At 54.2% G+C, this 18841-nt stretch overlaps 1 protein-coding gene across 10 annotated transcripts; it reads right to left on the bottom strand.

The window, feature by feature from the left end:
- Nucleotides 1–311: 311 nt before the first annotated feature.
- Nucleotides 312–18043, bottom strand: FGR (FGR proto-oncogene, Src family tyrosine kinase). 10 transcript variants are annotated; one of them, XM_014784058.2, is made up of 13 exons: nucleotides 17871–18043; nucleotides 10484–10546; nucleotides 9276–9508; nucleotides 8678–8780; nucleotides 7779–7877; nucleotides 4679–4782; nucleotides 4282–4431; nucleotides 3460–3615; nucleotides 3197–3376; nucleotides 2547–2623; nucleotides 2149–2302; nucleotides 1249–1380; nucleotides 312–1140 (listed from the first exon to the last, which is right to left on the bottom strand). In XM_014784058.2, the coding sequence occupies exons 3-13, from the start codon at nucleotides 9493–9495 to the stop codon at nucleotides 932–934; spliced, it is 1584 nt and encodes a 527-aa protein (XP_014639544.1). In that variant the 5' UTR covers nucleotides 9496–9508; nucleotides 10484–10546; nucleotides 17871–18043; the 3' UTR covers nucleotides 312–931. The 10 variants fall into 10 exon arrangements, with proteins under 10 accessions (XP_014639544.1, XP_087302599.1, XP_087302595.1 ...); XM_087446473.1 differs by having other exon boundaries at nucleotides 9276–9505; XM_087446469.1 differs by lacking the exon at nucleotides 17871–18043 and adding an exon at nucleotides 17679–17779.
- Between the last annotated feature and the right edge of the window lie 798 nt (nucleotides 18044–18841).

Raw genomic sequence — 18841 nt, 5'->3', positions numbered from 1 at the left:
TGAATGGTGAATCTGGTGAAATCAAGAACCCACAAACCCACTGCACACAGATTAAAAGCCGCATCAGGAATGAAGGGGACACTTTGACCTTCAGTTGCCTGTCTTCTGTATCCATCTCTCAACTCATCCTAAAATCACATGGGGACAACTGTCAGGATTTTTGAGTGTCCTAAAACACACCTTGGGTGCCCTGTGCTTAGCAGGCATTAGGGCACTCTCTCACCTCCCCCGTGTTCCAACAGCCAAAGCAGTCCCCCTCACCTCCCAATGACCACCAGCCCTCCAAGGAAGGGATTTTCATGGCTCGAGAATTCATATTGTCATTTTTCTTATTCACAAAATCCATAAACACACACACGATTTGAGAGGGTGGGAGCTCTCAGCAACCCTCTCCCTCACCCTGGGCTTGGACCCCAGTCCTGGACTACAGCGTCCACCCAGCAGGAAAGGCATCCAGCAGAGACTTTCCCTGTCTTTGTAACTTACAGATATGAGGGAACTGAGTAGGAGGTGAATTCTGAGTAGGAGGTGAATTCTGGGGGCCTGGACCAGGGTGGGATGACAGGGTCGGAAAGCAGGGATAGGAGATAAGTGAGGGAAAGGATATACAGTTTTATAAATAACTAGACAAGGTCTGAGCATTTCTCTTTTGGGGGTTGGGGGGAGGAACAGGGAGCCTAGAGGCATGTAGGGCCTAGGTGGGAAGGGGAGAAATAGTGCTTGGGGCCAGAGCGCGTGAGGGATGATCTCTGAGCCTTGATTTGCCCCATCTTTAAAATGAGTGAGTTGCCCTAGATGGTGTCAGGGCAACCTGCTTGCTCTGACATGCTAGGACTCTCTAGGGTTCTAAGTGAGGGGCTTGGGACCAGGGCCCTGTGGATTGGAAGGGGCTGGTGGGCACCCCCAGAGAGGTGGTTGATGCCCAAATGGGCTATGTCTGATCCCCAGGCTGGTACTGGGGTTCTGTGGAGGTGAAGTAGTCCTCCAGGAAGGACTGCAGGTACTCGAAGGTAGGCCTCTCCTCCGGGTCCAAACGCCAAGTCTGCTCCATGGCCTCGTACAGGGATGCTGGGCAGCCTGGGGGGCACGGCATGTGGTAGCCATGCTCCACGTGTTCCAACACTTCCCGGTTATTCATGCCTGGAGGGTGGGGCTCCATCAGTCAGGGGGCCGAGCCCCTCCCAAAGAGGCAACCTGGAAGAAGTCCTTCCCCATGACCACCCTCCACCTCCTCACCCCCCAGCCAACCTGGGTAGGGGACTCGGCCCTTGCTGATGAGTTCAGTGAGCAGGATCCCAAAGGACCACACATCTGACTTGACGGTAAATCTGCCAAAGAGGGCAGCCTCTGGGGCTGTCCACTTGATGGGAAACTTGGTCCCTGGAGAGATTGGGGGAGAAGGGAAAGTTAATGAGGGGGTCCCTGGGAACAGCTGGATTAAGAGAATGGCATCTTTAGGACTGGGGACTCTGAGCACAGAGGTCTCTGGGCATGACAGAAAGGACCTGGGATCTAGCCAGCACTTACTGTGTGTCTAGTATAGTGCTGGACACTTTACAAACGTTGTAATAATTCTCATAATAATAACAGCTAACACTTGTATAGGCTTTACCACATGCCAGGCACTGTTTTAAGTGATTTACATAATTAACTCATTTAACCTTCACAAAAACCCCATGAGGTAGATACTATTTTTATATCCCCATTGTACAGATAAGGAAAAGGAGACACTGAGAAGTTAAGTAATTTGCCCAGATCACACAGCTTCTAAGTGGCTAGGATTCCTACCCAGGCATTTTGGCTACAGAGTTCATGCTATTACAGTCTATTGTCTTTCACTTGAGAATTACAGCAGCGCCTGGCACTTAATGGGCACTTGATAAATATCTGTTGACTTACTGTTCTCTGAATATTTTCATTTTACAGATGAGAAAAGACAGCTCAGAGAGGTTAGGTGACTTGGCCAAGGCCACAAGGCTGGTAAGTGGAGGAGCTAGGACTTGAACCCAGAGTCGCCTCTTACACTACATCAGGATGAGGTGTCCCAGATGGTCTGGGGATAGGGTGAAGGGTTCCTGAAGATGTGGGGTCCCATGGCAGCCCCTTGGTGCACTGGGGGCTCTTGGAAGGTGGGGTGAGGCAGGGCACCTTGCTGGGGATTGTACTCATCATCCTTAATGAGGCGGGCCAGTCCAAAGTCAGCAATCTTGCACACCAGCCGCTCCCCTACGAGGATGTTGGCTGCCCTCAGGTCGCGGTGGATGTAGTTCATGCGTTCCATGTAGGCCATGCCCTCAGCTACCTGAGGAGACAAGGTATGAAGAGATGGGAACACCATGGCTGGTGTGAGAAATCATTTGAAAAACCCACTTTCCAGATGAGGAGACTGAGGCTCAGAGCGGGCAGTGCCCTGCCTCAGGTCGCACAGATGATCCAGTGAATAGGGCTGCACTTCTAGGGGTAGGCTAGGTGTTTGAGGGCACAGGGATTTGTGGAAGGTTAATAGGAGGGGCATCTGAGAGATAAAGGCTGCTGTCCCAGTTTACCTGGGCTGCCATGTCCACCAACTGGGGCAGCTTCAAATCCTGGCCCTGCCGGTTCTTGAGGAACTCCAGCAAGCTACCTGGGGAGAGGAACCCAGAAAATCAGCAGCAAGACCCTACCCGCAGCTCCAGGGCCCGCCTTCTCCCGCTTGGCCCCGCCCCTATCAGGAATCCATTTTAAATAGCTTGGCCCCGCCCCCTGCTCCCAGCCCGCTCACCTAGATCTGCCCCCACTCAGGACCCCACCAGGTGCCTCAGCCCCTCACAGATCTCGCCCAGACCCGGCTTCCACAGACACTCTGACCCTGCCCACATCTCGTTTCTTCTCTTCCTCGGTCCCCCTAGACACGCCCCACTCAGACTCCGCCCCAGATCCTTCCTCATCACAGATCCCACCTTTGCTCGCCCAAGCCCCACCCACCAGCTGACCACCACGCCCGGGCTCCGCCCCCAGACCCCGCCTTGTCTAGCTTGGCCCCGCCCCCACTCCCAGCACTCACGTGGCTTCACGCATTCCTCCCCTCACTCGGACTCTGCCCATTGACCCTCGTCCCGTCAGAGATCGCCACCCAGGTCCCTCCTCCAGAGACACCCACCTTAACTTCACCCCAAATCCCGCCTTCCGGACTCCGCCTCCTGACCGCGCCCCTCACCGTGGCACATGAACTCCGTCACGATGTAGATGGGCTCCTCCGACACCACTGCGTACAGCTGCACCAGCTTGTCGTGCCGCAGCAGCTTCATGATCTGCGCCTCCGCCAGGAAGGCCTTCGGGGACATGGTGCCCGGCTTCAGCGTCTTCACTGCCACCTTCGTGCTGCCGTTCCACGTGCCTGCCAGGCGGCCGCGGCTCGTCAGGACCGACTTCCCGCCAGCCCAAGCCCTCGCCCCTGCCCCCGCCCCGGGACCTCCGTACCCAGCCACACGTCCCCGAAGCAGCCGGTGCCCAGCCGGCGCTCCAGCGCGATGGAGCTGCGGCTGATCTCCCAGGCATCCTTGGCCAGGCCCAGCGTCTGCGGCTTCATGGTGGTGCAGGCCGCCGTGAGCAGGTGGCACAGTCCGTCGTTCACCTCTGGGGAGGGGTCCGGAGGTCACAGGCAGGCCAGGACACCGCACACATTCCTCATCTCACCCCAGCCCCCAAGATCAGTTATAAGGAACTAGGCCACAAGTGAGATCACAGGCCAGGGAAGAAGGCAACCTGGCCCACTGGGTAAGTCCACATGTTGGTGCCCAGGGTAGGAGGTGGCACCAAGAGGGAGAAATGATGCCTGCAAGGATTGGGGGACTTCTCATAGGAGGTGGCTTCCAGCTGGGCTTCCAAGGATAAGGTGGGGTTCTGACAGGTGGAAACGGAGTTGGGGATTCCCGATAGAGGTATGGACATGAGGCCCTCACCCTTCCATGGACCTCATCCTTGGCCTAACCAACCAAAGCAGAAACCTGGGCATTGCTTCCCACCTTCCCCTCAACCCCACAACCCATTCTCCAAGTCAGGCCTATGCAGCCTCCTACCCAGCTCAGACATTAGGGGGCTCCATTTGGCCATGGACAGCCTCACACCTGTTTCCTCTGGAATCCTACAGAGCAGGGTCCTGGCTGGGGGCCCAGACTCTTGGGTTCTAGTTCTGTCCCGGCCACTCCAGCTTTGGGAGACCCTTCCCTTCTCTGGGTCTCAGTCTCAGCAGGTTGGCTCAGGGACCTGAAGCACACAGCAGCCTTGAGGGCCCGTCCTCACCAATGTAGTGCTGTACCAGCTCCTGCACAGTGTTGAACTGGGTCCGCGTGGTGATGTAGTAGCCACCCGTGTCCAGCTTGCGGATCTTGTAATGCTTCACGTGATCACCTCTGGCCTCATCCCAATCTCGGATGGACAGGGAGTAGGCGCCTGTGGGCAAGGGTCACCTTCAGGCCTACTTTCCTCCTTGTCCCCGGTCTGGGAGCCCAGAGAGGCCCAAAAGGCTGGGGACTCTGAAGTTGGATGGCCACATCCCTTGAACCCAGTCCCTGTCTTAGCTCTACCCCTCCAACCCTGTCCCAGTCTTGGCCCTGACCCAAGCCCCACCCCACTACTCCTAGACCCACCCTAATGGGCTTCCCAGTTGCCCCTTCCCAGGCTGTGGTGCAGCCCCTACCTTTGGTGGTCTCGCTTTCTCGAATGAGAAAGGCCCCCCGGGGATTGCCGGGGGAAAGCAGCTGCCTCTCCGCATCCTTCCGCCCCATCTTTCCAAAGTACCACCTGTTGGGAAGGGCCCGCAAGAGTTAGGCACACCTGGTTCAACGCCCCCAGCCTCCTGGGAAAAGTCACCTCACTAGCCAAGATTCAGTTTCCTCACCCGTGAAATGGGGCTCATAAACCTGCTTACAGCCTGGTGACGAGGATCACAGAGAAGGAGACTGTAGAATGCCTGGCATACAGTAGGTGCCCAATAAAGGTTAGGCTTCTCGTCTCCACTCTCTGGGTTTCTCTTGAATTAAAATGGCTAGGACCCCAGTCACCAGTGACTTTATCAGGGTGCCACTGGTGTTGGTCCCTCTCACTACCGCCCTCCATGGGCTCGTTTTACAGATGAGGAACTTGAGGCTCAGAGAGGGGAAGTGACCTGTCCACAGGCCGGCTGATGAGCTCCACCTGAAACCCTTTGTCACCCACTCTACTGCTTTTCCTACCACCCCAGGCAATGCCTCAGATCCTCTCCCCACACGCTCCTCAAACCTTTTCCTCCAGAATGACACCCTTTCCTGCTTCTCTTCCCCTCTTTCCAACTGCTCCTGCTGGGCTCTGACTGCTGCGTTTCCTCCACTCTCTGAAATTTGCATGTTGTTCTAAGCCTCAACTTCAACCTCAGGCCTCAAGCATTCCTGCTGTCTCTTGAATATTCTTCCTGGGACTGAATGGAGGTTTAAACCAACTGTGAAAGTACACGGCGGAGTTGAAGTGACACAGATGCCACAGAAGACTCAGATGTCATTTGATCACTAAATTGGCCTGTGACCATCTTGGGCTGAATTCAAAGGAGTATAGTTTTCAAATCAAGGGAGGTGGCAGTCTCAGTGAACTCTGGGATTGTCAATCCACACCTGGGTACTCGGCATAGTTTGAAGAACAAGGGAAGGCATTGGCAAGTGGAGTATCAGGGAAGGAGGAACTGTTGAAGGGCTGTAGAGACAGGATACTTTCCCAAGTTTTTTCAAAGCCCTGCCCCCACCCACACCCATGACATTAGCTACTTCCTTAGTAATTAATATAATAATAACAGCACTAATTTTGTATCAGGCTCTGCTTTAATACATTAAATGAATATATGTATTCATTCAATTCTTGTAACAGCGTTGTAAGGTAAGTACTATTATTAACCCCATTAGACAGATGAGGAAATTAAGATACCTACTGGTTAAGCAACTTGCCTAAGGCCACAGGGCTCATAAGCTGTGTTGCCAGAATAGGAACCCAAGCTGTCCGCTCTAGGGCCTGCATTCTCAACCACGACACTCTCTTAACCACAACACTGCACTGAGTGCTTCTCAGAGCTTCGTGACACTGCACCCAAGATGTGGACACAAGCATGAACCTCCCAAACCTCCCACCTTCTGCATCACCACCTGTCCTCTCCTCCATGCCTCCTATACCCTCCCCAGATGAAGGCCTCATCCCGCCTGAGCTCTGGACCCCACCCACCAGCCCCCATCTGCAGCTTCTCCATCCTACCAACCTCTACTTAGGCCCACATTTCTTCCTTACCCAAAGGAAACTGTTCTAAGCCCTAGCTTGCCATCAACAGTCTGCTGTATCTCTCACCTTCCTTTCACTTGAAAAAGCACTTCACACTTGGCTCTCCACTTCCTCACCTCCTACTCCGTCCCAAGCTCTGCTGTCTGGCCTCCACCCCTACTTCACACAGAGATATCTCTCACCAAGGTCACCCTCATTGCCAAATCCAGAGGCAGCCTCGGACACTCCCTCTCTCGTTTCCTGAAACCTCTCCTCCGCCCACTTGCCTGTTCCAAATCGGCCTGGGCTGGTTTGCCTACAGCTCCCTCTCCTTCAAGGGCAGCTTTCCCCAAAGTCGGGTCCTCCGGCCAATCTCTTTCTCTCTCTCCTCCCTCTTTCTTCATCCTCCTGTGCAGCTTTAATTATCATCTCCACTCTGAAGAGTCCTAAATTTCCATCCCTGCCCAGATGTGCCCTCTGCAAGAACCACAGCAAACAAACTAAAGAGACTTAGTGCCAATTAGGAAAAGGTGCCCCTTCCTCTGGCCTAATTCAGCGGCATGGCTTGGCATGGGCTGGGCACTTCTCATATAAAACACAACCTAATCTAACTGCTGTTATCTCCTCCACCTGGGTGTTCCTCTCCATGAACCTCAACCCGGCAAGTCCCTCCCAGGACCCAACCTGCTCCTGTGTACCCCACTTTAGCAAATGGCACCATCACCCACTCAGTTTCTCAGGAAGACTCTGGGTCACCCTTGATTCCTCCCACTCCCCATAGCCCAATGGCAAGTCAGTCACCAAGTCCTGGGGACTCCCACTCTGCAGTCCCTCCAATCCTTTCTTTTCCCATACATGTATGTATGTGTGAGGATAGAGAAAAAAGCTTTCATGAGCCTCAGTTTCCTCATCTATAAAATGAGGACAATAATAATATCGATGGTGTTATTGTGAGAATTAAATGAACCAAGATAGATAAAGTACATGTCATAGTATCTCAAGGATGTACCAGTATTCCATGAATGATAATTCTCTGCCTCCTTAATAGAATTAAATCTAAGTAATGCCCCTGTGGATTTATTTAGCACTTTACAATTTTTTAAAGCTCATACACTGTTGTTACCACTCAGGGGCAATATCTGTAATGCTTAGCAAATGCAGCCAGACTATCTGGGTTCAAACAGCAGCTCCACCTACTTGTTAGCCATGTGAAGTTGGGCAGGATATTTAATTTCTCTGTGCCTCAGTTTCCTCATTCATAAAACAGGATAATAATAGTTTCTAACTCTGTTAATACACAGAGAGCACTTTGAATAGTGCCCAGAACATAGTACGTGCTAGATAAGTATTATCTACGATTTATTATCATCATTATTTTCTTCTTTTATTCTCATAATGACCTTACAAAAATATAGATAAGGGGACAGACTCAGAGTGGAGCTGTGACTTGCCCAAGAGGTGACCTTGAGTCTGGACTCCACGGTGCTGTCCGTAGGGCTGGCATCCCCCCAACCCCTACTCACTCTTCAGCCTGGATGGAGTCCACAGGGGCCACGTAGTTGCTGGGAATGTAGCCAGTTTGTCCGGAGCTGAGGGACCGAGCCTCCCACCAGTCACCCTCACTGTAGGCACAGAACAGGGGGTGTCAGCGGCATCTCAGCCTCTGGGGCGCCCTGGGGCCAGGCAGGGCCAGCCACACGGAGGATCAGATGGAGACTGGCCCCGCCCACCTCACCTTGGACACACACACATGAGGGCTTTTGTCTGTTCTGCCCCCAGCCACTGCAGCTGCCCCAGGAGGACTTTTCTCTGCTGAAGGAAAATGTCTGGGGATATGTGGGCCTCCTGGCTTCCTCCTCTGGCTCCTTAGCTGGGCTGGGGTTCAGGTGGACAGCTCACTAGGTCATTTCCTCACTGAAACCCCCCAATGGCTACATATTTCCTTCTGGATAAAATCCAGACTCCTTAGCATGGCTTAAAAAGCCCACAGAATCTGCTCCCGTCCATGTGTCCAGCTTCTGCTCTCTCTGTTTGGCACTTCATACCTTATGATCCACCTAGACTGAACCACTTGGTGGTTTCCAGAAGTCATCATTTATTCTCATTCTCTCTCACTCTTCCTCTTTTCTCACCTCTTCCTTCAATGTCTATTCATTTTTTATAGTCTCAGCTTAGAAATCACCTTCTCCAGGAAGCCCGCCCTGACCACCACTACCCTGGGGACCATGTTTGATGTTCTTTCTGTGCCCGTAGTTCCTCATGTTTCCCCCACATAGTAGCAATCACCCAGGGTTGTTATTGTCATGTATCTGTGTCCCTAACTAGGCTGGAGCTTTCTGAAGATAGGCAGCAGGTAGGATTCCTCTCTGGGTCCTGCTCCTAGCCCAGGCTATGCCCTGAGCTGGGTGGCCTGGTCACTTACCTGTTGTTTAGGATGTGTAACTTCTCGCCCTTGGTGAAAGTGAGGTCATCCTCTGTCCGGGCCTCATAGTCATACAGGGCGATGAACAGGGTCACCCCAGTGCCTGCAGAAGCAGGGCTACTTAGCAGAGTAGGGGATGGGACAGGAGGTACATGGGGGCTGAGGCCTCCAGGACCCCCCAAGTCCTGATCCCCAGCCAGGTGCTGTGCCTCCCCACTGCTGCAGTGTCTGGTTCCCAAAGGCCTTTGGAGTCCAATGGGTTTCTGATTTGGGCTTTACAGCTTGGCCCCCCGGGGATTCAGGACACATACCTTCAAGCCCATCCCTCCCACCCTGGGGTGTCCCCAGGTCACCCACTCCTCCTCTTCCACTTGCATCTGTCATTAGGGTCCCTCAGACTGGGAACAGAGCCATGTCTCCCCCGTCAGACTGGGGCTTTTGGGGGTGGGGCTGTACATAGTCCCTCAGACTGAGTGCTGAAAGCAGGGCTGTGTCTCCCTCGTCATACTGGAGGCTCCTAGGGACAAGTCCAGGTCTCCCCTTCCCCCAGATTCTCCCAGGGTCCAGGCAGTGCCTGCCTCCAGCCCACTGGACTCACCTGAGATGCCCCTGATGGTGCCCCCATCAAGGAAGGCGGGGCTGGCGGGCTGAGGGGAGAAGTTGTTGTAGTTGGGGATACAGGCAAAGGAGGACGCAGGCCGGCCCTGAGTAGGGTCAGGGCCATAGTGGTCCGCGGCCCCGTAGCCCCTAAAGTCCCCTTCCAGGCCAACATCCTCCTTTGGCCCTGGCTCCGACTTCTTGCAGAACACACAGCCCATTCCAGGTGCCCTGCTACAGAATGGGGGCATGCCTCACTCGGGGGCCCCTGCCAGATATGCCACCCTATACACACATGCATGCACATGTGCATGCACACACACACACTCACACAGGCATGCAGCTTCCCCTCTCAGGCCCAGAGTTGGGCGTCCTCCTTAGTGAGGGATAAAGGCAGGGCAGGGCCACCACTGGGTCTACCTCCCAGCTGCCTTAGTGTGTTCAGAGAAAGTATGGGTATCCTCAAAGGGGCTGGTTTTCTGCTTCGGGATGTTGCTGTGTTTATTTATATATTTTTCCTCCTATTGCTTCAATATCTTGTATTTCTGTGACTCCTTCAGAGTGCTTGTTTGTGTGCGTCCTTTGTGTGTCTCTAAGTATTTGTGTTTGCTTGTGGATGTGTGTCTGCATGGGTGTGTGTATATGCAGCCCTTTATGAATGTCTGTGTGTCTGCATGTGTATATGAATGTGTATACATGTCTCTGTGCATGTGATGGCTCTGTGTGTATTCATGTCTGTATGAGTGTGTACGCAGTTCTGTGCGAACATGCCTCTGTGTGTATCTCCATGCATGTCCGTCTGTGTGAGTAGGTCTCTCTGTGTCTGTGTGTCATGACTGTGTGCATAGCCCTGTGTGGGAGTGTATGTGTCCATCTGTGTGTGTGTATCTGTGTGTGCAGGTCTGTGTAAATATGTGTGATGTCTCTATGTGTATGTGTGCGTCTCTCTCTGTGTATGTGCACGTCTATGTATTGATGCGTGAGTGTGTGCGGGCTGTGTGCCTGCACCTGGAGATTCCCTGCAGAGGGGGATCAAGGCCATATCCTGTCTTGGGTCCAGCCTCTGGCCTCTCAGGCTGCCTCATTCTGGCTCCCCCATCTGTTACCTAGCAACAGGGCCCTTGTAGGAGAAGGGGGTGTGAGGAGCTGTGGGACCCCCATCCCGTTTCCTGACCCTGAAAGCCCTCAGTCCCCACTTCCATCACTCACCCCTCAGGCCCCTACTCCTGGGTCAGTGAGGCTGCAGCATGGTCCTTGGGAGGGGCCGGAGACCTGAGGGCGAGACAGAAGGACATGGAAGATGAAGGCTCTGCCAATGTTCCTGCTAGCCAGCTGCCAGCTCCTGCCCTCTTCAGGAAGCCAGAAGGCCTGGGCTCTGCCCCAGCATGACTTCTGCCTTCATTTTCCTTCCCACCACCCCTGGCACACTTACAAATCCACCCTCACACAGGACACACCACCCATACCAACTTTCTCACTCACATATCCGCCTGACACACCTACACACCAACACATTAACACATACACACCAGCACATAGTCACACACCAACACTCACAGCATACAGTTGCATGAGCGTGCTTGCCAACACCACTGCACACCAACACAAACGAACTCTCCCATGAGCCCAAGCTCTGATGCACAGTAGCACAGATATGCGCACATAGGCTGCCTCTCAGGTTAACAGACTCGCACACTCAGACACTCTTACTTTTGTGTTAGACCATCTCTCTGATTGGATTTCTATCAAGCCATGCTCAGCTCATTTATAGGCCCCCAGTCACTGTCTCCTAAAAACAAGCCCTTCCTCCGGACGCTCCCTCTGCCCCCAGCCTGGGCTGGGTAAACTCCAGCAGCCCCAGGGCTACGTCTGGTGGCAGAGCGAAGTGAACACCTACCTCCAGAGCTTGCTCCTATTCCTGCATCAGGGGAAGGCCCAGGTCAGAAGCCAGGGCCACCGGGATCCCTTGGGGAGCCCCCCAAATGAGCCAACCTTTTCCTGGCAGCTGTGTCCTCTGAGCAACAGGGCAGGCAGGTCATTGAGCAAGGGCTCCCCACGCCCTGCCAGAAACTCTGCCATTGCAACACCCAGAGAGGAACTGCTGGGGAGAGGGCCCGGTTTCCTAAGATGTGAGAGGAATGGAGAGTTGTAGGGTGGGGTTGATCCAGTGAACCCTGATTTTCCTCAGAGGGGCCTGAGGGCCCTTGGGACAGGGGCCCCCACCTAGCCTTTCTCGACTCCCAAGTCCAGTTCCTCTTGTGGATATCTTCCTCCTCCTCTTCTCCCTGGGTCCTGCCCCTCCTAGCCAGAACCACTCACCTCTTCCAGGAAGCCTTCCTGGATGCACCAGGTCTAGTTGCCTAGCTGATGGCTCTGTCACATCAGTACCCTCTAGCCCTACCAGCCCTTCTCACCCTTCACTGCAGCTATTCTCTGGTGTGTATGTGGGGGGGGGGTGGGAGTGGAGGGGGCGACACCCGTGTGGTGAACTGTGAGGCAGGCTGTGGTGACAGCCCTAAAATAGCCCCTGTTCACCAAGCCATTGCTGAGATCTTCACCTCAGGATCCTCCCCTGGGGTGAAACTACTGTGTCTGAAAGGCTCCCAGATGCTGCAGGGCTGGTCAGGGCCAGGGAGAGGATAGCGGTGTGTGTGTGAGGCATCCAGGGCCCAGGGCCTCCCCTGGCACTGAGGGACAGGATGAAGGCTGTCCTCAGTGATGAAAACAAGGGTTACAGGGTGAGAATGGAGGTCTTCTCACAGGAAGACACGTGTGCACATCTCAAATGGTACACAAGGCTACACACAGCCCTCTCAATATATTCTCGGACACACACATTACCTCAGCTACACACAGCACCTAATTCAGAAACTCTGAGCTCCTCTACAAATTCACAGACACATACATATTCAAGGATACCCACACTCCCATATACACACACCTCTGGCCCTCCCCCATCTACACATACCCACACACCTGCACACACGCACACACACACACAGCCTCTCCACAAGAATAGCACATACAGAATTTATACCACTTCCTATGTGCCAGCCACTGCATTAAACACTTTATATATATCACCTCATTTTATTCTCATAACAACCCTATGAGGTATTATTATTATTATTGATAAGGCAACCAAGGCAGAGAGGTTTAGAAACTTGCCCAAGGTCACACAGATGATGTATCCTGGCATTAGGCTCCAGAATCGGAGCCACTTCTCTTCATTGTCTGTCACAGACATGGATAATTACAGCCCTTCCTGAAAGCCCACAGGGACACAGGGATACACATAGCCCTCCCCCAAGTCACAGACCCCCACACAGCTCTCCTCTATAAGAGACACAAACTTATACAGCCTCTTGGGTCTCTGCATAGATACACTGTTGCCACTTCTAACAATACCCAGGTACATATCGCCACAATGTTTTAAAATCAGCCTAAGGGGAGCCCCGAATTCTGCATGCCTGGGATGGGGTGGGGGTTCAGAAACTGTCAGCCTCTGAAAGGGAGATGGAGAGCTCTGTGGGCTGAGGAAGGGCCCGGGCAGGGCTGACAGTGTGGCAGAAGGCAGCGGGGGACAGCTCACAGGGCTTTGCACTCCCAAGCCCGGCGGGGACCAGAGCCCCGGGCCAGGCCTAGCTCTCCAGGCACCAGTATGCTGAGGGGGTGGAGGATGTGAGGTAAGGGTGTAGGGCATAGGGTCTGGCATCTGCATAGCCCAAGGCAGTGAGGAGGCCACACTGAATGTGACCATGCTCAGGTGGCTTTGTCAGAGGAGAGAAAGAGATGGAGAGAGCCAGAAAAAGAAAAGGCAGAGACAGACAGAGACTGAGAGATACAGACAGACATAAAGACAGACAAAAGGAAGAGATAGAGACAAAGAGAAACATTGTGATGTGCTGGTGTACTGACTCCTAAAAGAAAGAAAAAAGAAGGCCCTGATCTGTAGCATTTGCTGATTTCCGTGGTGTAAGTATTCCCACCATGGCCGATTTCAAGTTACCGAAGTGACTTCCTGAACGCTGAGCTGGAAAGAGACTGGCAGACTCAGCTCCCCAGAGCCAGTCCTAGCTGCCTCCAGCACATCGCTGCCAGAAAGAAACAAAAAGAGAGAGACAGAGACAGGCATGGGAAGTAGAGACACAGAGCAACAGAGAGACAGAGACAGAAAATGAGACAGGCAGAGATGAAGAGAATGCCAGAGACAGATCGAGAACTAAAGAGACAGAAAGAGGGAGCAGGTTGGGTCCACTCTGTTCAAGCACCTGCCTGAAAATAGCCACCAAGACTCTTCCTCCTCACCTAGCTCGGATCACAACTAGTGCCAGTAATTCTTCAGAGAGCAATTTGACTTCCTAGAAAACTAGGTGGCAGTAACTATTAGTTTAAAAATGCTAATTTATTAAGCATCTACTCAGTGCCTGGCATTGTGCCAAGCAATTCCCTTACATGATCTCATTTAGCGACCCTATGAGCTAAGTTTTATGATTACCCCTATTTTACAGATAAGGAAACAGAGTCGCAGAGATGTTAAGTAATTTCCCCAAGACTACATAGTGAGTCAGGGGAACCTAAAAGGCAACCCCCACCAATTTGGCTCCAAAGCCCACCATAAGCACTGTTCTATTTTGTCGTCCTGGTAGAAGCAAGATGTGTGTCTCTTAATGAGCACTACAGTGTGCCAAGCCCTGTGCTACATGCTCTAAGTCCTCATTACAGCCCAGAGAGGGGAAGTGACCTGCCCAGGTTCTCTCAGGCAACCACTGATTATCATAGCCCACAAATCTGAATCCAGGTCTTTTTTCTCAGTGCTGAACTTGGCTGCCTGCTAACGCCAGAGAGGAGGCAGCTCCAAGAGTGGCCACAGGCATCCTTGTCACTGTAGGCACTCAGGTCTGTTTATGACTATGCCTCTTAAACATCTGGCTGATAGGAGTCAGCTTCCAGAGCCTCAGCTGGGTCAAAATCAGGTTGTGGGTGTCAGAGCTGAGGTCCAACGCTGGACCATGGTGCTCCTGCCTTCAACTTCTCCCTCTGTGTGGCCCTACTGAGCTCTATAGTATTAGCTCTGGGACTTTGGATGAATGACATAAGCCCTCCGAGCCTCAGTTTTGGCATCTGTACCTTCTGTGCAGTTGTTGGGAAGATTTGAAGAGACGTGGCTCTTGCCCAGGGTGCAGTGGCCGAGTGAGGCTGAGAACCACAAGCAGCAAAGCTAGACTGGCCCCCAGGGACCACTTATCAGTCCATCCTCTTCTTGTGTATAGGGGGAACTGGCTTGCTCCAGGTCAAATAGCCAGACAGGGGATTCAAAGCCAGGACTATTAACTCAGGTCCAGAGTCCTGTTCCTGGCACCGTGGCTGTGTTCCCCACAGCCTGAGCAGGAGGTCATGCTGTCCCTGACTGGTGAACGTCATATTTCCTACTCAGTCCCTGACCAAGTGAACATACCACTCCTGCCATATGGCAGCGGGCCACTCAGCAGGTAGCCTGCCTCCTGCACACCCCTACTCCTGGACACAGGATCCCCAGGCCCACCCATCCTTTCTTGAGGTCCACACTTCCCAAAGCCATGTCAGGGCTTTGATGTACACACAGGATGTCTTGTTCCCTGCAACCCCTGCCAAATATCTGTGGGATCTGGAGATTTAGGCTCAAATTCTACCTGGCCTGACAACTAGCTTGAGACATTGGGCAAATGAGTTCACCTCTCTGAGCTGTAGTTCCTTTGCCTAGAAAATAAGAATATAAATCTCTACCTCATAGGGTTGTTTCTGAGTATCTAACGCGGTCAAGCCCCTGAAAGCACCTGGCATAGAGTAGGTGCTCAGTGAACTTTCAGTTCTGCTCCTTTCCCTTGAGGAAGGCCCCTCCAAGGCCAAGGGAGGGGGAGTGGCAGGGCTGAGAAGAAAGAGAAGTTCCCAGGGTGAGGTGGGAGGGCTGAGCTGGCCCAGCCACCTGGGGGATTTCACCAAAAGGGAACTGGGACTTTGGGCAGTGGCAGGAAACCACCATCCTGCAAGAGTTCCGGCTTCTCCTCAGGGCTCTGGGCTGGCCAGGGGCAGGGCACAAGTCTCAGCCCAATTGCACCCATCCTTCACCAAGACCTGACTTTCCTGACCGAAGGCTTCCATCCCTCACCCTCAGAGACTCTGCACCTCACTGAACTCCAGTGCCCTTACTGAGCCCTCATCTCCTTCACTGAAGCCCCTACTTCTCACTGAACCTCCAATCATCGCACACCATCCTTTCTTGAAGCCTTCCAACCTCCTACCCCTGAACACCCAGGGGCTAAGAAGACATACCCCAGTCTGACTCTACCACACTGGTGGGGCCAGGTGTGTTGAGGGCAGAGGGGAGGAAGAAAGAGGGGGAGAGGTGGCTTATCCATGCCACACTGGCTTTACCTTCCACATGGTCCTGGGAGTGTCAGCTGAATTTTCTCCACTTCTTATAGGTAAAAGTGGTTTCTCATCTGTTGCTGAAAACTCACCCACCAGCCTCTAAAACAGAGGTCTTTAGGAATTCAAGACTCTTGGGAGATGGGAGCCATGGGTGGTCCAGGGAGAGCTGAGAGAACAGGAGTCTAGATTCCACAGTGTGGCCAGACAGGAAGCCCCCTCCCCGGGTCCCATCATAGGCCAGCCTGGTCTGCTCTGTGCAGAAAGGGCTCTGTCTCCTCCTTCCCCAGCTCTGGGGTCCCCCTACCAAGCCTCTCAAGGTCTGGCCACTTCCTTTGCTACATCAGCCCCAGGTGGCTGCAGAGAACACCTGAACACCCACACATATGCTCACACGCTCATGCTCCTTCACTCAAAGCCCGAACCATACTCACAAACACTCACACCCTCACTCACAGCTCCATGCCCACCATGGAGCAGGAGCCAGCATGAAGCCCATGACATGAACTCCATACCTTCTCTCTCACCCTCTCCCCTCCCAGAGAGCTACAAGGGGTTTGGTAGGGATGAGGAGGGAACTAAGGCCTCAGCTCTGGCTACCTTCCTCACCACATCACGGACAAGATGCCCTGGACTCCAAGTCCCTACTGCCTGCCCTGTCAGTGACTCTCCATCTTCCCATCTGTGAAGTGGGGACAGAGCTCTGCTCTCCCACCACCACCACAGAGGGAAGGATGCCAAAAGACTCAGGGATCACTGGGTGTGGCACCGTGGGGGCTGGGGACAGATCTAAAACCTGCTGACTTTCCCAGGATGGGCCCTCAATATATCCACAAACATTTATTTATTTATTAGATGTCAACTGTGCACTGGTCCCAGGAGGTCCTGTCAGGCTTTGTGGTGCCCCTACCTGCTTTCCGGAAGGTGAAGGAGAGGCTCCCTGGTCAGTGAGAACACTTTACCCCTCCAGGACACTCGGCAAAAACTGCTTTCTGCCTGATTCTCCTGACTGGGGATGGGGTGGGGCGTGGGGGCTGGGCAGGGGCAGAGATCATTTCCCCCCATAATTCAAATGGGGAAAATGAGGCCCAGAGAAGCCCCATACTTGCCTAAACTCACACAGCAATCAAGGCGCCAGTCTGGCTAAGTCCCTGAGATTGCATATTCCCCACCCCAGGATCCCTGAACACTGAGCATCATCGCCTTATTTTTCTGTGGGGCAGCCGCCCCCAACAAAGGACCGCAAATGGGGGCGGGGTTGGGACCCAAATGGGTTGCGCCGGCAATGCGCCCAACTGCAGCCAAGCGCGGGGTTCTGCCTCTCCGCCCTCTTGTTGCCATGGAGACAGCCCCTCCCGGCAATCGCGGTCAAAGGCAGGATTTCCGTCGGGGCGGCCAGCAATTCCCGGATCCCGAGGGGAACGTGGACCGAGACCGCCACCGCGGGCGGAGAGGGGGCACCCAGAGAGGCCCATCCCTGCTGAGGGCGGGGTCTTCCCTAGGAAGCGGGGACCCATGCCTTTAGCGCCTTGAAGGAGTCCCCTAGCCATCCGGGACCAGCCCACCAGTGAGGGGGCGGGAGGGTTTAGGGAGCTGCATCCCCGCTACTGGCTTCACCCCTGATTTCTGCCGATTCGGGATAGGGAGACTTCCAGGACCCCCAGAATCGCGCCCCACGTTCTGCATCGTCCAGAAATGGTTCTCCTTGACTCCCTTTGGGTGACCTCCTCACCTGACCCTCCTAGTCCCCCCACCTAGTTACCCTCTTCCAGAGCCCTCAGTTTCTCCCCAAATCCTCACTTTCAACGTCCCCTCAATTTCTCCTCCAACCCCTTTGGGGGGGTCCCCTTAGTCTCTCTCCCCCGACTCAGCCCCCTTCCCAAATTCTATCAATCTTACTCTACAGGTTTCCCTCCGTTTTCCCCACCAGAGCTTTTTGGGGGATCCCTTTAGTCTGCTTTCCCCATGTTCCCTCAGCCCCCTCCCCAAATTTTACCAGCCTCACTCTGCAGGTCTTCTCAGTTTTCCTCCTTAGGTCCTTTTAGGGATGAGGCCGCTTTGACCCTCGACTCCCTCAGCTCTCCCCGCCAAGTTCAGACTAACTCCCCCCAGCCCTCCCCCAGGGGCCGCGGGCGGGCCGGGGGCGGGGCACCGCGCGGCTCCTCCAGCCCACCTGACGGCCGCCTACCTGGTCCCAGGGCAGGCCGCTCCTGATGGATCCCAGGACGAGCCAGCCGGGGCTCCCAGCAGCCACGAGTAGCGACGTGGGGTGGGGGGAAGTGGGGTGCTGCCCGCCTCTGACCGCCGCCCCCTCAGGGCAGGGAGGAGGAAGCCGCCTTGGACTTCTCTTATTGCAGCCGCAGTAGCGGCGGTGGCGGCAGCGGCGGCGGCGGCGGTGGGGAGAACTCGCAGTCACGCCCCAGCCCCAAGCCAGCTGCCTGCGGCGGGGAGGGGCCCTCAAATTCCAGGCCCGCCCGCCCCCACTTCCCGCCTCCCCCGGGTTACTGGGGTCGGCTCTCCCAGCCCTCTCCCTGCACCCCAGCTCCACCCCCCAGACCTCAACCCCCAGCACAGCCTTCTCAAAGGCCCCCAACAAGGGGGCAGGTTCCTCACTCCCAAAAGCACCTTCTCATTTAGAATCATTGCATTTGAGGTTAAGAGGGGCTTTTCTTTATTGCTGAAGCCCACTCCCCCCTTTTGCAGCTGGGAAAACTGAGGACCAGATGGGGACAAGCCTTACCCAAGTTCTCACAGTTGGTTGACCCCAGACTCTTGTCACCAGAGCCACTGCAGATCCAGTCACCAAGCCTTGCCATCCGCAGGGGCTGGGCACTGGGGACAGGGCATGATGGACAGTGGGGAGCAGCAGGAGACCCCTCTCTTAGGAAACTGCTTTTCAGAGGAATCAGCCCTCAGGCCACACTGAAGGAGGGGGAGGGTGTCAGCCTCCCACACACACCCAAGTTTTAGAAAAACTGAGTATCATCCTCTATCACAGTTCCAGCCTTTCCAACTAGCAGGGATCCCTGACCCCCCTCAACCTGGCATTCAACACCCCCTCCCACCATTGTTACTGCTTCTGCCTTAAACCAAGGACCAGGAAAATTCCTCCTGTCTGGGGAGGAAGAGATGCGTGTGCAAGGGCTGCTTGGTGGAGAA

This window comes from Ceratotherium simum, chromosome 22, assembly GCF_057802395.1.
Source record: "Ceratotherium simum simum isolate JZ-2026a chromosome 22, ASM5780239v1, whole genome shotgun sequence".
Classification (NCBI taxonomy): Eukaryota; Metazoa; Chordata; class Mammalia; order Perissodactyla; family Rhinocerotidae; genus Ceratotherium; species Ceratotherium simum.
This window is presented reverse-complemented; position numbering and strand designations above follow the sequence as displayed.